Source organism: Salmo trutta, chromosome 25 (assembly GCF_901001165.1).
Source record: "Salmo trutta chromosome 25, fSalTru1.1, whole genome shotgun sequence".
NCBI lineage: Eukaryota > Metazoa > Chordata > Actinopteri > Salmoniformes > Salmonidae > Salmo > Salmo trutta.
In genome coordinates, this window is record NC_042981.1 from 18,004,252 (window position 1) to 18,021,649 (window position 17,398).

Genomic DNA, 17,398 nt, shown 5'->3' on the forward strand with positions numbered 1-17,398 from the left:
CGCTAGATGGCAGTGTCATCAACATCAAGTGTGAACTGTACTGCGGGAATTGCTGTCAGATACACAAATGTGCAATGGTCCGTACACTCGGTACCCATCACTTAATCTACTTCAATAATTTCTTCCTATCCAGTAAAAACATATATTTGTGCAATCTGTTCTGAAACAATACTTCATGATCCTTCTTCAGAAAAGGCTGATCATCACTCAAGGTTTTATATACACTTAGTGTACCAAACATTTTGGAACACCTTCCTAATATAGAGTTGACCTAAATATGACAAGCTGTGCTGAAAGTCAGAACAAATGAGCCTGAGTGACAACAGGTCTGGGACCAGGCTAAAAGCAAATAGCAGGAAAAGACAAACAAGCATCCAGTGAATTCTTTAAATGTCCCTATAAATCCTTCAAATTTATTTATGGTTAATTGATGGAGCAAACTGAATACACAATGGTAAATGACAGCAATAAAATATACACACATTAAAACCCCACCTCAGGCATTCACAATTTCTTCACAAATATATATTAAAAAAAAACAGTACGCTAAATCATGGTATCAGTACATTAAAAACAGTTGAATAGCATAGGCAGGTTGCTGCGAAAGGGACAGGGTTTGAACTGACAAATAACATTTCAAAACTCAAAATGTTTAAATTAAAGTCAAAATTCTCTCATTCATCTACTTAACTTCTCATTCAATGGTCCTTTCAACTGAAAATCATTCATAACATAATTGTGTTGACCCGATTGTCCTGAGGTTACTAGTAAACTGAAAATGGACATCCTCACAATGTTTAACAACTCCTATTTAAAGTTCCTTACATTAATTACAACTAATGCATTATTTCTAAATATGCACCAGGGTCACAGACAAAAGGTTAGGGAGGAAGAAGACAAATAGATGGTTGTGTAGTATCAACTTGCACTGGGTCTCAATACAAAATGTTCCTGTGGAAATGTCATCCTCTCATTCTACGCCCTGTGTTTGTGTCGGGGGTACAACTCGCCTGACTCACCCCATCTCCAACACTGCGATGGTATTTATTGGGGTGTTTCTTTATGGCCGCCTGGTGTACAAAGACATCTTCGTCAAGCACACAGAATGACAGGGTAGTAATCCACAGGGTCATTTCATAATAAGACCTATTATGATTAAATACTACACAACCAAAACCAGTCTTTACAAAGTAAAGAGGGTTACAGAAGGATAAAATGAAAAATGTGTATTGTGGTCTAGATCACAGGGATCATCTGTAATGTTCAGAGTGACAGGGTAAAAGAGGCCAGATACAAAAACAAGTTAAATTTGATACAGAAGTTTTCCTTCTCACCAAGGTGACAAAAACAGTGATGGGATAAAGTGCAGTCAGATAATCCTGGTTACTTTGACTGTCAGCCCAGCTGAAGAATGGTGCTCGAGTTAATTGGTGGGCAGCTGCAAAACATTCTTGAATTGGGGAAGAGGTAACAGGAATGCCCTTCTTGAAGAAGCACACACAGACAGGATGTAACCTGTGCAGATTCAGATTAATCATCGTCTCTTCAGCACAAAAGTAAAATCTCAGAGGGAGGAGTTCCGCCAACAGAATAATCCAAGATGGCCGACCACTCAGGAGGGCAGAGGTTGTTTTGCCGCCACTGGCGATGAGTCCTGTAAAGGGACAATGGGGAGTGTTTGCAATTAATACATCTGGAAAAATCAAACTGAAATTAAAGACTGGAATTCTTTGTACATCCCTCTGAATTACTATACTGGTGCAGATAAAAAGGGGACCACTAAAATAGTAGGGCACAGTGCAAATGATGTCTCATTTCATACTGAGATTGATAACTGAATTTAGCCAATCAAACCCGTTACATTTGAAAATCCATAATGGAATGCAATCAAATTGGTCAGTCACAGACCTCTTTTTGACCCTCTGGCACCACAGGGGTGGTGGCTCCATCCTCAGTAGAAGATGATGTGTCCATTTTCTCCTCCTCTCCTCCCTTGGCTGCTCCCGCCATCCCGTGCTCAGCCTCCCATTCCTGCAGCACCTCATCCAGGTTGAAGCGTCGGCGGTAGTTAACAAAGAAGTTCTTCACCTGCACCACAGACTTGTTGCCAATCACGTCCGAGATAGCCTGGAAGTCCCGCCCATATTTTCTGATGGCTGGAAGATGTTACAATGGAGGGAACAAACATTTTAAACAAATGTAGATTATGTGCCATGCCCCCCCAGCAAAACAACTTAAGATGGAATTCTTTATACCGTGACTTTTCACATGGGCCTCATTTCAGTTGGTTACATTTTCTACCTCTTCCCTTTCTCTAATCCCTACACATCTGTTGTAATTGAAATCAATTACCTTGTACAGCAAGCAGTTGCTCCTCTGTTGTCCAGCGAGTGTTGAACTTCTGGGTCACCTGAGACATGAATGGTCATGTTATCACTGGCACGCAAACATGACATACACCACAGGTCATAATGAGTTAAAAGCAGGGGTTAGAACAGAAAACTGGAAAAAATTTAAATATTCTAGGAACAGAATCGGGAACGAAAGTGATCTACAGTGGGGAGAACAAGTATTTGATAACCTGCAAAATCGGCAGTGTTGCCTACTTTCAAAGCATGTAGAGGTCTGTAATTTTTATCATAGGTACACTTCAACTGTGAGAGACGGAATATAAAACAAAAATCCAGAAAATCACATTGTATGATTTTTAAGTAATTAATTTGCATTTTATTGCATGACAAAAGTATTTGATCACCTACCAACCAGTAAGAATTCCGGCTCTCACAGACCTGTTAGTTTTTCTTTAAGAAGCCCACCTGTTCTCCACTCATTACCTGTATTAACTGCACCTGTTTGAACTCGTTACCTGTATAAAAGACACCTGTCCACACACTCAATCAAACAGACTCCAACCTCTCCACAATGGCCAAGACCAGAGAGCTGTGTAAGGACATCAGGGATAAAATTGTAGACCTGCACAAGGCTGGGATGGGCTACAGGACAATAGGCAAGCAGCTTGGTGAGAAGGCAACAACTGTTGGCGCAATTATTAGAAAATGGAAAAAGTTCAAGATGACGGTCAATCACCCTCGGTCTGTGGCTCCATGCAAGATCTCACCTCGTGGGGCATCAATGATCATGAGGAAGGCGAGGGATCAGCCCAGAACTACACGGCAGGACCTGGTCACTGACCTGAAGAGAGCTGGGATCACAGTCTCAAAGAAAACCATTAGTAACACACTACGCCGTCATGGATTAAAATACTGCAGCGCACGCAAGGTCCCCCTGCTCAAGCCAGCGCATGTCCAGGCCCGTCTTAAGTTTGCCAATGACCATCTGGATGATCCAGAGGAGGAATGGGAGAAGGTCATGTGGTCTGAGGCAAAAATAGAGCTTTTTGGTCTAAACTCCACTCGCCGTGTTTGGAGGAAGAAGGAGGATGAGTACAACCCCAAGAACACCATCCCAACTGTGAAGCATGGAGGTGGAAACATTCTTTGGGGATGCTTTTCTGCAAAGGGGACAGGACGACTGCACCGTATTGAGGGGAGGATGGATGGGGCCATGTATCGCGATATCTTGGCCAACAACCTTCCCTCAGTAAGAGCATTGAAGATGGGTCGTGGCTGGGTCTTTCAGCATGACAACGACCCGAAACACACAGCCAGGGCTGAAGCATCTCAAGGTCCTGGAGTGGCCTAGCCAGTCTCCAGACCTGAACCCAATAGAAAATCTTTGGAGGGAGCTGAAAGTCTGTATTGCCCAGCGACAGCCCCGAAACCTGAAGGATCTGGAGAAGGTCTGTATGGAGGAGTGGGCCAAAATCCCTGCTGCAGTGTGTGCAAACCTGGTCAAGAACTACAGGAAACGTATGATCTCTGTAATTGCAAACAAAGGTTTCTGTACCAAATATTAAGTTCTGCTTTTCTGATGTATCAAATACTTATGTCATGCAATAAAATGCAAATTAATTACTTAATCATAATGTGATTTTTCTGGATTTTTGTTTTAGATTCCGTAGTTGAAGTGTACCTATGATAAGAATTACAGACCTCTACATGCTTTGTAAGTAGGAAACACTGCCGATTTTGCAGGTTATCAAATACTTGTTCTCCCCACTGTATACTGTTCCGGACCATAACCGCTTTTTTAAAAGCATGGGAACCAGTTAGTAACGTTCTTTTACAATTCAGTCCCACAAAAAATCTGCAACAACGCGACTACGCAAAGTCCTCACTGTCACTCTAACGTAATTCAGCGTCTGCATGCCACCTGAAAGTGTTTGAGCGTATTCAGAAAGAGATTTTTTTACTATAGAAGAATGGATTAACTTTTTCAATGCTAGTTAAGGATACTATTTATACTGAACAAAAATATAAAACGCAACATGTAACGTGTCGGAAATATGTTTCATGAGCTGAAAAAAGATCCCAGAAATATTCCATATGCACAAAAAGCTTATTTCTTTCAAATTGTGTGAACAAATTTGTTTACGTCACTGTTAGTGAGCATTTCTCCTTTGCCAAAATAATCCATCAACCTGACAGGTGTGGCATATCAAGAAGCTGATTAAAGCATGATCATTACACAAGTGAATCTTGTGTTGGGGACAATAAAAGGCCACTAAAATGTGCAGATTTGTCACAACACAATGCCACAGATGTCTCAAGTTGAAGAAGCGTGCAATTGGCATGCTGACTGCAGGAATGTCCACCAGAGCTGTTACCAGAATTTCTCTACCATAAGCCACTTTCAACGTTGTTTTAGAGAATTTGACAGTGCGTCCAACCATGTGTAACCACGCCAGCCCAGGACCTCCACATCCAGCTTCTTCACCTGCGGGATAAACTGAGACCAGCCACCCGGATATCTCATGAAAGTGGGTTTGCACATCTGAAGTATTTCTGCACAAACTGTCAGAAACCATCTCAGGGAAGATCATCTGCATGTTCCTCATCCTCACCAGGGTCTTGACCTGACTGCAGTTCGGCGTCGTAACCGACTTCAGTGGGCAAATGCTCACCTTCAATGGCCACTGGCATGCTGGAGAGGTGTGCTCTTCACGGATGAATACCGGTTTCAACTGTACCGGGCAGGTGGCAGACAGTGTGTATGGCGTTGTGTGGGCGAGCGGTTTGCTGATGTCAACTTTGTGAACAGAGTGTCCCGTGGTGGCGGTGGGGTTATAGTATGGGCAGGCATAATCTACGGACAAATACAATTGCATTTTAGCGATGGCAATTTGAATGCTCAGAGATACTGGGAAGAGATTCTGAGGCCCATTGTCGTGCCATTCAGCCACCGCCATCACCTCATGTTTCAGCATGATAAAGCACAGCTCCATGTCACAAGGATCTGTACACAATTCCTGGAAACTGAAAATGTCCCAGTTCTTCCATGGCCTGCATACTCAGACGTGTCATCCATTGAGCATGTTTGCGATGCTCTGGATCGACGTGTACGACAGTATGTTCCAGTTGCCGCCACAATCCAGAAACTTCGCACAGCCATTGAAGAGTGGGACAACATTCCACAGGCCACAATCAACAGCCTAATCAACTCTATGTGAAGGAGATATGTCGTACTGCATGAGGCAAATGGTGGTCACACCAGATACTGACTGGTTTTCTGATTCATGCCCAAGCCTTTTTTTTTAAAGGTACCTGTGACAAACAGATGTTTATCTTTATTCCCAGTCATGTGAAATCCATAGATTAGGGACTAATTCATTTATTTCAATTGACTGACTTCCTTACATGAACTGTAACTCAGTAAAACGTTGCGTTTATTTTTCTTCAGTTCACTACGTTTTATTAACTACAACATGTTTTTAATTTTAATTCTGGTGCCACTGCATACACAAGCTTGTTAGGTAGCTCTGGTCCAACGTTAAGCCAAATCTCGGAAGTTCAAAGACACTCAAGCTTGTTCATAGAAGCCGCTCCTCCATAGGTATAATTCTGTGGATCTAATTCAGATAATGTATGTCATAACAAGATGCACAGGGCATCAAGCCAACTTCATCTCTAGCTCTTTCCCTACACGCAAAATTTCAGTCACTCCATAGCAAGCTGTTCTATCCTCACTGATTAGTGAAAGAATTTAAAATGTGGAGCCAAATGTTTAAAAAAAACTATTTCAGAGGTTTAAAAAGAAACTACAGATATTGATTTTTAGTTCAAGTCTGTTCAGAACTTCAGCGAAACAAAAAATGTTTCTGTTCAGAACAGAAAGATTGGAAAATCATTTTTGTTTCAACCCCTGGTTACAAGCCACAAGAGTAACATTCATTCTATGAAGAAAGAGACCAAATTAGATGGTCAGAACTCTAGGTAAGCAATAGCTTTACCTCAGGTACTCTGAAGTGGTCCACTCCCACATCAAGCTTGTCCTTCAGAGCACTGTTATTCTGTTTGATGCTCTGGATCTAGAAAAGGGATAAAACTCATTCAGGAAAGATTTCTAGGTTAACTCATCTCTCATCCGGACTCGGGTGAATACTGAAGATACTTTAGGTCCTGTTCTTAATTTTCACACAAATCTCCCATTAACATCAATACATGATTGATGCAAAACTTACTCTCATCAGAGGAGAAGAAAATCCTATCACAGAGAAGATGAATGTATTGATGTTAAGACTAACACCAACCTGCCGTTTGATAGCAACCAGCTCCATGTCGATTTGCCTCAGCACACCGACTGCAGCAGGGGTGCTGGTGGACATTGCAGCTACGTCTCCCTGGCTCAGGTGCATTCCTTTTGGAGGCTTCTTTTTAGCACGATGCTGGTTCTTCCCTGGAGGACCCTGGGGTTCTTTCTTGACTTGGGTCAGCTTCTCTGCCATACTAGTATTCGGCTAGACGTAAAGGAATACATTTGGGTTAAAATGTCCGAAGTATCAAAAGTAGGGAGAATTTAACATGAATTATGTATGTTTCTATTCAAATGGTAATGAAAATATTTAGACGCTACCCTCTGTACCACTGGTACTGGTTTTATCTCCTGTTTCTCAGGTGCAGCACCCAGCTGAAACAGAAAATCTACATGTTAGTTGGTTCAATAAAACAGCATATATTTTGTGTATTAAGTTACAAGAGCCTCTGAACAGACCCACCTCTTTCTTCTCGTCCTTATTTGGTTCGTACACTACATCCCTTGGAGTGTTACCATTGGTCTCCTCAGCCTCATTCTCACTAAAAAGATAAAGCAAAACATTTATACATAGAATGTATTCTTGTCCTAAGTTTCTAAGATTACAATATGTTTTTCTAACCAATTTATGTTTTAAAAAAAGGAAGAGAGAATGTGGTTCATGCATTTTAAACAAAAGCACACACTTTTCATACCTCTCTTCTCGCTCCCTCTTCTGCTTGCGTGCATGGCGATCCATGACACTGGTTTTGCTCCGTGTCTTCTTCCAAGAGTAGTAAAATCTAACCAAGCTGGCAATGGACTTGTCAGGCAACTAGCACAAGAACAGAAGACCTTATCAATCAAGGAAAACACATTTTTGTACATGATTTGTTGTTTAGAGACATTACACAATGGGCACCCCAAATTAGTATTTAGTGTCTCATGTGCCATGGTCAACTATGTGTTACAATGTTTGTCAATTAAGTAGTCGGTTTTTAACAGATATATATTTTTTTTATTTTTTTTAAGTCTCTCACCATCTGCTGTATACGGTGGAACGTTTTTCCGTGGAAGCTAAAGCCCTGTTCAAACAGGACCTTGTCCTCCACTGACCACTCATCTGGGAAAGGTGTGAAGTTGGGCAAATCTGCCAGGGACTTCTCAATGTTGTGTTTGTGCCAGAAAAGCATCCCCAGTGCCTGCTCCATGTTGTAACCATGCTTCTCTTTGGTAATTGAGATGTATTCATCCACTGTAAAAAAACAAAATACAAATAGTATATAGTGCCTTCAAAAAGTATATACCCCTTGACTTTTTCCACATTGTGTTTTGTTACAGCCTGAATTCAAAATGGATGACATGCATTTTTCTCTCACCCGTCTACACACAATACCCCATAATGACAAAGTTAAAACATGTTTTATACATTATTGCAAATGTATTGAAACTGAAATCCAGAAATCTAATTTAAATAAGTATTCACACCGAGTCAATACTTTGTGGAAGCAGCGATTATAGCTGTGAGTCTTTCTGGGTAAGTTTCTAAAAGCTTTCCACACCTGGAATGTGCAACATTTGCACATTATTATTATTTTAAAAAATTAAATTCAAGCTTGCCATAGAGTTTTGACAAATCTACTTGAAACTCTAACCTCAGCCATTCAGGAACATTCACGGTCTTCTTGGTAAACAACTCCATTAAAGATTTGGCCTTGTGTTTCAGGTTACTGTCCTGCTAAAAGGTTAATGCATTTCCTAGTGTCTGGTGGAAAGCAGACTGAACCAGTTTTTCCTCTAGAATTTTACCTGTGCTTAGTTCTATTCCATTTATTTATTGATTTTTTTGTTTTTGGGGGTTACAAGCATACCCATAAAATGATGCAGCCACAGCTATGCTTGAAAATATGGAGAGTGGTACTCAGTAACGTGTTGTATTGGATTTGCCCCAAACATAACACTTTGTATTCAGGAAATTTTTTGCAGTATTACTTTAGTACCTTATTGCAAACAGGATGCATGTTTCATAATACTTTTTAATTTACCGGGACCCTTCTTTTTACTCTTTCAATTAGGTTAGTATTGTGGAGTAACTACAATGTTGTTGATCCATCCTCAGTTTTCTCCTATCTGTTTTAAAGTCACCATTGGCCTCATAGTAAAATCCCTGAGCGTATTCCTTCCTCTCTAGCAACAGTTCAGAAGGATGCCTGTATCTTTGTAGTGACTGGGTGTATTGATACAGTACACCATCCAATATGTAATTAATAACTTCAACAAGCTCAAAAGGATATTCAAATGTATTTTTTTTAGCAGACGTTTTACGGGCTCAAATCAAATGAAAAATCGAATTAAAATGTATTTGGCGCATGTGAGAAATACAACAGGTGTAGACTTTACCGTGAAATGCTTACTTTACCTGAAGGGACTACATCTGCGAGTGGATAAACTGCCTACCCTCTGTTCTATTGGCAAACATGCAATCACTGGAGAATAAACTGGACAGGCTCCATTAGAGACTATCCTATCAACATGATCTAAAGAACTGTAATAACCTATTTTTCCTTAGAGTCATGGCTGAACAAGGACGTGGAAAATATTAATCTAGCAGGTCCGACCGGCAGTGTTGAGGATGCTCGGGGTTGAGAGTGTCTCTTTGTAAACAGCTGGTGCGCAACCTCTAATATTAAGGAAGTCTTGAGGTTCTACTCACCTGAGTTAGAATACCTTATGATAAGCTGTAGACTATACACCAAGAGAGTTTATCTATATTTTTCCTAGCTGTCTTTTTACCACCACAAACCAATGCTGGCACTAAGAGTGCACTCAATAAGCTGTATAGGGCCATACACAAACAAGAAAATGCTCACACAGGTGGTGCTCCTAGTAGCTGGTTAACGCAGGAGAACTGAAATCTGTTTTATCTAAGTTCTACCAGCATGCCACCTGTGTAACTACAGGCAAAAAACATTTTTGTTCACCTTTACTCCACACACAGAGACGTGCACAAAGCTCTCCCTCACCCTCCATTTGGAAAATCTGACCATAACTATCCTCCTGATTGCTGCTTACAAGCAAAAACTAAATACAGAAGTGGTCCAATGAAGCTGATGCTAAGCTACAGGACTGTTTCGCTAGCACAGACTGGAATATGTGCCGGACTCATCAGATAGCATTGTTTACCACATCAGTTAAGGCTTCATTAATAAGTGCATCGACGATGTCGTCCCCACAGGGAATGTATGTACAGTGCATTCAGAAAGTTCAAAATGTATTAAACATTTTCTACAAATATCAATCTACCCCATAAAGACAAAGCAAAAACAGGTTTAGAAATGTTTGCAAATGTATCAAATAAATTAAATATCACATTTACATACGTATTCAGAACTTTTGCTCAGTACTTTGTTGAAGCAGCTCTGGCAGCAATTACTGCCGAGTCTTCTTGGGTATGAAGCTACAAGCTTGGCACACCTGTAATTGGGGAGTTTCTCCCATTCTTCTCTGCAGATCCTCTCAAGCTCTGTCAGGTTGGATAGGGAGAGTCGCTGCACAGCTATTTTCAGGTCTTTCCAGAGATGTTTGATCGGGATCAAGTCCAGGCTGTGGGTGGGCCACTCAAGGACGTTCAGAGAGTTGTCCTGAAGCCACTCCTGCATTTTCTTGGCTGTGTGCTTAGGTTTGTTGTCCTGCTGGAAGGTAAAACCTTCGCCCTAGTCTGAGATCCTGAGCACTCTGGAGCAGGTTTTCATCAAGGATCTCTCTGTACTTTTCTCTGTTCATCCTTCCCGACAAGTCTCCCAGTCCCGGCCGCTGAAAAACATCCCCACAGCATGATGCTGCCACCACCATGCGTCGCTGAAGGGATGGTGCCAGGTTTCTTCCAGACATGACGCTTGGCATTCAGGCCAAGAGTTCAATCTTGTTTCTCATGGTCAGAGTACTTTAGGTGCCTTTTGACAAACTCCAAACAGGCTGTCATGAGCCTTTTACTGAGGAGTGGATTCAGTCTGGCCACTCTACCATAAAGGTCTGATTGGTGGAGTGCTGCAGAGATGGTTGTCTTTCTGGAAGGTTCTCCCATCTCCACAGAGGAACTCTGGAGCTTACAAACTTCTTCCATTTAAGAATGATGGAGGGCACTGTGTTCTTGGGGACCAATGCTGCAGACATTTTTTGCAACCCCTTTCCGAGATCTGTCCCTCGACACAATAAGGTCTCAGTGCTCTACGGACAATTCCTTCGACCTCATGGCTTGTTTTTTTTTATGTTGACATGCACTGTCAACTGTGGGACCTTATATAGACAGGTGTGTGCCTTTCCAAATCATGTACAAACAATTGAATTTACATCAGGTGGACTCCAATCAAGTTGTAGAAACATCTCAAGGATGATCAATGGAAACAGGATGCACCTACTCAATTTCAAGTCTCATAGCAAAAGGGTCTGAATACTTATATAAATAAAATGGTATTTGTTTATAACTTTGCAAACATTTCTAAAAACTTGTTTTCACTTTGTCATTACGGGGTACTGTGTGTAGATGGCTGAGGAATCCATTAAAGAATAAGGCATTAACGTACTGTAACAAAATGTGGAAAAAGTCAATACTTTCCAAAGGCACTGATACATTCATAAACTCAGCAAAAAAAAGAAACATTTTCAGGACCCTGTCTTTTAAAGACAATTCGTAAAAATCCAAATAACTTCACAGATCTTCATTGTAAAAGGTTTAAACACTGTTTCCCATGCATAAACAATTAATGAACATGCACCTGTGGAACGGTCATTAGGACACTAACAGCTAACAGACGGTAGGCAATTAAGGTCACAGTTATGAAAACTTAGGACACTAAAGAGGCCTTTCTACTGACTGAAAAACACAAAAAAAAAGATTCCCAGTGTCCCTGCTTATCTGCGTGAACGTACCTTAGGCATGCTGTAAGGAGGCATGAGGACTGCAGATGTGGCCAGGGCAATAAATTGCAATGTCATTACTGTGAGATGCCTAAGACAGCGCTAAAGGGAGACAGGACGGACAGCTGATCTTCCTCACAGTGGCAGACCACGTGTGACACCTGCACAGGATCGGTACATCCGAACATCACACCTGTGGGACAGGTACAGGATAGTCTTCCCTGTGGCTCAGTTGGTAGAGCATGGTGTTTGCAACGTTTGCAACGTGTTTGCAACGCCAGCATGGTGTGTGCAACGCCAGGGTTGTGGGTTCGATTCCCACGGGGGGCCAGTACAAAAAACAAATGCATGAAATGAAATGTATGCATTCACTACTATAAGTCGCTCTGGATAAGAGCGTCTGCTAAATTACTAAAATGTAAATGGGAACAACTGCCCGAGTTACACCAGGAACGCACAATCCCTCCATCAGTGCTCAGACTGTCCGCAATAGGCTGAGAGAGGCTGGACTGAGGGCTTGTAGGCCTGTTGTAAGGCAGGTCCTCACCAGACATCACCGGAAACAATGTCGCCTATGGGCACAAACCCACCGTCGCTGGACCAGACAGGACTGGCAAAAAGTGCTCTTCACTGATGAGTCATGGTTTTGTCTCACCAGGGGTGATGGTCGGATTCCCGTTTATCGTCGAAGGAATGAGCGTTACACCGAGGCCTGTACTCTGGATCGAGGTGGAGGGTCCGTCATGGTCTGGGGCTGTGTGTCACAGCATCATCGGACTGAGCTTGTTGTCATTGCAGGCAATCTCAACGCTGTGCGTTACAGGGAAGACATCCTCCTCCCTCATGTGGTACCCTTCCTGCAGGCTAATCCTGACATGACCCTCCAGCATGACCATGCCACCAGCCATAGAGTTCGTTCTGTGCGTGATTTTCTGCAGGACAGGAATGGCAGTGTTCTGCCATGGCCAGCAAAGATGGTTGAATCTGTGTTCGACATTCACTGCTCGACTGAGGGCCCTTACAGATAATTGTATGTGTGTGGTACATATAATAGGTAGTCAATCAAAAATCATGTTCAACACTATTATTGCACAGTCCATGCAACTGTAACTTGTTAATCAAATTTTGTATCCTGAACTTATTTAAGCTTAACATACACTACATGACCAAAAGTATGTGGACACCTGCTCATTTAACATCTCATTGCAAAATCATGGGCATTAATATGGAGTTGGTCCCCCCTTTGCAGACTCCACTCTTCTGGGAAGGCTTTCCACTAGATGTTGGAACATTGTTGCCGGATTTGCATCCATTCAGCCACAAGAGCATTAGTGAGGTTGGGCGATTAGGCCAGGCTCGCAGTCGGCATTCCAATTCATCCCAAAGGTGTCCGATGGGGTTAAGGTCAGGGCTCTGTGCAAGTCAGTCAAGTTCTTCCACACTGATCTCAACAAACCATTTCTTTACGGACCTCGGTTTGTGCACAGGGGCATTGTCATGGTGAAACTGTTGCCACAAAGTTGGAAGCACAGAATTGTCTAGAATGTCATTGTATGCTGTAGCGTTAAGATTTCCCTTCACTGGAACTAAGGGGTTTAGTCCTAACCATGAAAAACAGCCCCAGACTATTATTCCTCCCCCACCAAACTTTACAGTTGGTACTATGCATTGGGGTAGGTAGCATCTGTCGGACCGCCAGCTGGTGAAGCGAGATTCATCAGTCCAGAGAATGCATTTCCACTGCCCCAGAGTCCAATGACGGTGAGCTTTACACCACTCCAGCAGACGCTTGGCATTGCATTAAGTGATCTTAAGCTTGTGTGCGGCAACCGAGGACAGATGATTTTTATGTGCTATAGCACTCGGCTGTCCCATTCTGTGTGTGGCCTACCACTTCGCGGCTGAGCAGTTGTTACTCCTAGACGTTTCCACTTAATAACAGTACTTACAGTTGACCGGGGCATCTCTAGCAGGGCAGAAATTTGAGGAACTGACTTGTTGGAAAGGTGACATCCTATGACAGTGCCAAGTTAAGTCACTGAGCTATTCAGTAAGGCCATTCTACTGCTAGTGTTTGTCTATGGAGATTGCATGGCGGTGTGCTCAATTTTAAATGCCTGTCAGCAACGGGTGTGGCTGAAAAAGCCGAATCCAAAATGTGGAAAAAGTCAAGGGCACACACACAGAGAGAGAGAGACAGAAAGAGAGACAAAAGACTGGAATAACACTCATCTACCCATTTCTGCTATTATTGTATAGTTAATTCATTAAGTTAATATTTTGCTTCAGATAAACTTCAGATTTGTAAAAGCAACTATTTTATATTTAGTACATAATGAGAAAATGGCTTGAATGTTCCTTACATTTAGCTTCGGCCAGGTTCCGGCTGGGGATCCACACCCGCATGCCCAAATTGTCCCTCTCCTCGGCCACTTTGGCAATCTCTGACATAGGGGAATAATGGGATTAAATGATTACCGGTGACTTCATTACTCTTAAACTACTCTGCCTTTATCTTTTTAAAAAATGTAACTGGTGAAATCAGCATCACAAGCCAATCAATTATCTCATGGAGACATAATTTAAAACAAATATGGACCATGAGCAGTCAGGACCTACAACCATAAAGTAAAAGCAGCTACACAATCAATTTCATAATGCTTCATTCTTTGATGGGTAGCAATCATATCTAAACAATATTTCTCTCTCTCAATAAATAATCATGGTCTTTCGCCCAACAATTAGGGCCTAGCTACGACTGGTGTAAATTAAAACTTTTTAATTAGCTATCTCATCTCAGACATGTTTTAATTCAGCATCTAAAAATGCTGAAATATATTGGATATTTTTTAACATCTGTGATTGAGTTGTGTAGTTAAATCCATTCAAACATTAAACAAAATGTAGCCGTGGACAGGAGTTGGAATGTCAGAAGAATCAAGATTAGCAGTAACAAGACAGTTTAGTCAAGGTTCGTGGAATCGACAACCAGGAATTGTTCGAGGCTATCATGTCTGGTAACGTGTTCTAGCTCTACGACTGTCTGAACGGTAAAATGACTCACCTGGATCATAGTCTGGCACAAGGGCTTGATACTGAGTCCCAACTCTCATACCACCACTACCTGAACATTAAATAAACACAGGATTAACATTTTGAATCAGTGTACAATTGTATGAAGTAGTTTAGTGTGACCGAGGCTACCACCGTCGTGTTGACCTACCATGTTCATCATCACTGGAGCAGCCCGAACTTCCTTCTTCCCACGAATTGTTGCTATTTCCATTTGTAGAAAAACTTTTGTTTGGATTATTCACTGCATTCCTACCCCTTCTTTTCCCAGACATTTCTGAACCACTCTTTTCCATCATTGCAGGCATTTTTTAAATGGAGAAAGAGCAACAAAACTATTTGAATTTCGGCTAGCTACTGTCTGGCTATCGTCAGCAGCACCTTGCTAGTTTGCTAGCTAGCGAACAAAGTAACGTTAGCGAGTTGGCTAGCTAAGCTACTGGCTAGCTGGACGAAACTATGATGACCAACTGATTAAACTGGTTAACTACCCAGCTAAAGACTGCTTTATTATAAATTAGTTCAGATAGCTAGCTTGCTCCAAAAAATATGACGGGTGTCCAAATAGCTGTTGTATGGCTCTCTGAATATTAACCAGCCACCCAGAAAGCTAGCTAGCAAAAAATACCCAAGTTAGCGAGGGGTGCTTCACTGCTAGCTTGCTACTACTTGGATAAAAGTTGCGGTTGCAACTAGCAAGCTTGATTTATGAAATACATTAGCATAGCTACGTGGCTTTAACACCAGCATTTGTCGACTATATTCTACAGACTTTGACTAGTTAGCCGGCTACTTTTGTCCATTATAGTCGTTACTACGAGGTGTCGAGAATCTTGCCAGGTAGATCGGTTGCTAGTTCACACTCCAAGGGGTCTTGATAAATTACACGATTGCATCAAATGGAACTCAGAACGTTTCAAGCGTTGCCCTGAAGAGAGACCCCTCAAGCTAATGATGAGGACCAATTCTCTTCTTACCTGGAAACTAGAGGCTACAATTAATTCATTATTTAATTGGGAATTTATGCAACTAAACAAAATTAGTTCTGCAAATACAGCCAATTTATGGAATTAATAAAAATCCAAGGCTACTTAAATTAATCTCACTGAAAACAGTGAATAAGTTAATCAAATCATATGAATTTCAGTCATTTTTTTATTTTAAAGGACTGCATTTATTTTCGTTTTTGTTTATATGCCAGGGACCATGCACAAATTATACTTAAACCTATATTAGCTCAGTAACCTCAATCTGTCATGAGCCCCTGGTCCCCATCCTCAGAAGCCCTATAAAGGAGCAATGTCTTGCATTCACATTGTCACAATCAAGCTAATTCTGGTCTCCTTGAAAAGGGTACTCTAAAATATTATGTGCATGTATTCATAGCAATGTGGCAATGCAGTTGCAAACTATGCCCTCCAAAAATATCTGGCCAGGGAAGTCAAATAATATTTGGGGAGCTCAATAGCCTACTTGAGCTAGACTCATATCTTGCTAAATGGGGGTCCTCCCATAGGTATAGGAAATACTTTCTATAGGCAAATGTTTTACCTGATATTAATTTATCTCATTTTTTTTACTTCTCTGGACAAATACTTCTGGAAGGCACTGTATCTGTGCAGATACACCAATAAGATAGGAAATGTGTTTTGTTTTTTCCTCTGCTCTTATGCTGCTTCCATGGTTATTCCCACACAGATGTGGTGATAACAGATTGTGATGTATTTCATTCTCCACTTAACATTAATTTAATCAAAAACTCATCCATCATGCTTCTTCTGAACTGTAACGTGGCCTATTTTATACAGTATAGCCCAGCCCTATCTAGCTGCAGCAGTCATGCTCACATCTATACACTCAATCTAAATATTATCTTTAGTGATCTTCAATTTCTCATTACATAAACTACATAGATTACCCATGCCGTAACGTCATGTTAGCAGGGTTGGGGTTTATGACTATGGAACATCACTGTGCCTGTTTGCATCGTCACTGGGACATAGTCACTGGGAAATGAAGATTGCTATTACTCAAAACCATGCTCAAGTAGAATATGGAGAACAGTAGAAGCCCATGCAACTCCACACCAGTATGGGCGGAAGGTAGCCTAGTGGTTACAGCATTGGGCCAGTAACAGAAAGGATGCTATAATAAAATATTTTTTATTTTACTACACATTTTAATTAGCTGATTCAGAACCAATTTTACACTGATTTCCCACTTCATAACCCATTTTAAACTGCATTTACACTTCTGCATGGCTCATAATAAATAATGTTGTGTGGACATACCATGATGTGTGGACATATTGTATGCTGTATGTTTGAAAATTAATTTAAATGGGTGAAGATGATGAAGATGTGCATATCCTACTTTGTCAATTCAAGGTTATTTATGACGTGTAATTACACATATTCACCAGTCAGATGGCGTGGTGGACTATCGAAAATACGCCTATAATTGTCTGTCCTATACTGAAGCTACTAAAACTAATACGTTATATAACACATGCATTTGACTTTTGCACGAACCTACAAGCTGTTACACAATTTGAGGTTAATTTGAATGTCAACGTTTAAAAAACACTTTCAAATACCTATATTGTTGCCTGTTTAGACCTGTAGTCCATGTTATTGATGTGGTATATCTTGTTTTATAGGTCTACTGTCGATAGGTTTAACCTAATCCTGATGACACAACACGACCTAAACAAGGTATAAATTCCTTGAAATTATGAAACCGAGGCGGCGCGTTGCACCAGACGCTCAATTACATAATG

At 41.3% G+C, this 17,398-nt stretch overlaps 1 protein-coding gene across 2 annotated transcripts; it reads right to left on the reverse strand.

Moving 5' to 3' along the window:
- Positions 1-378: 378 nt before the first annotated feature.
- Positions 379-17,368, reverse strand: LOC115162105 (REST corepressor 1-like). 2 transcript variants are annotated; one of them, XM_029713074.1, is made up of 12 exons: positions 14,771-17,368; positions 14,612-14,671; positions 13,911-13,991; positions 7,671-7,885; positions 7,338-7,465; positions 7,115-7,193; positions 6,973-7,026; positions 6,650-6,856; positions 6,350-6,427; positions 2,353-2,410; positions 1,909-2,156; positions 379-1,654 (listed from the first exon to the last, which is right to left on the reverse strand). In XM_029713074.1, exons 1-12 carry the CDS (start codon positions 14,925-14,927, stop codon positions 1,613-1,615), a joined length of 1,407 nt encoding a protein of 468 aa, XP_029568934.1. In that variant the 5' UTR covers positions 14,928-17,368; the 3' UTR covers positions 379-1,612. The 2 variants fall into 2 exon arrangements, with proteins under 2 accessions (XP_029568934.1, XP_029568935.1); XM_029713075.1 differs by having other exon boundaries at positions 7,347-7,465; positions 14,771-17,349.
- Between the last annotated feature and the right edge of the window lie 30 nt (positions 17,369-17,398).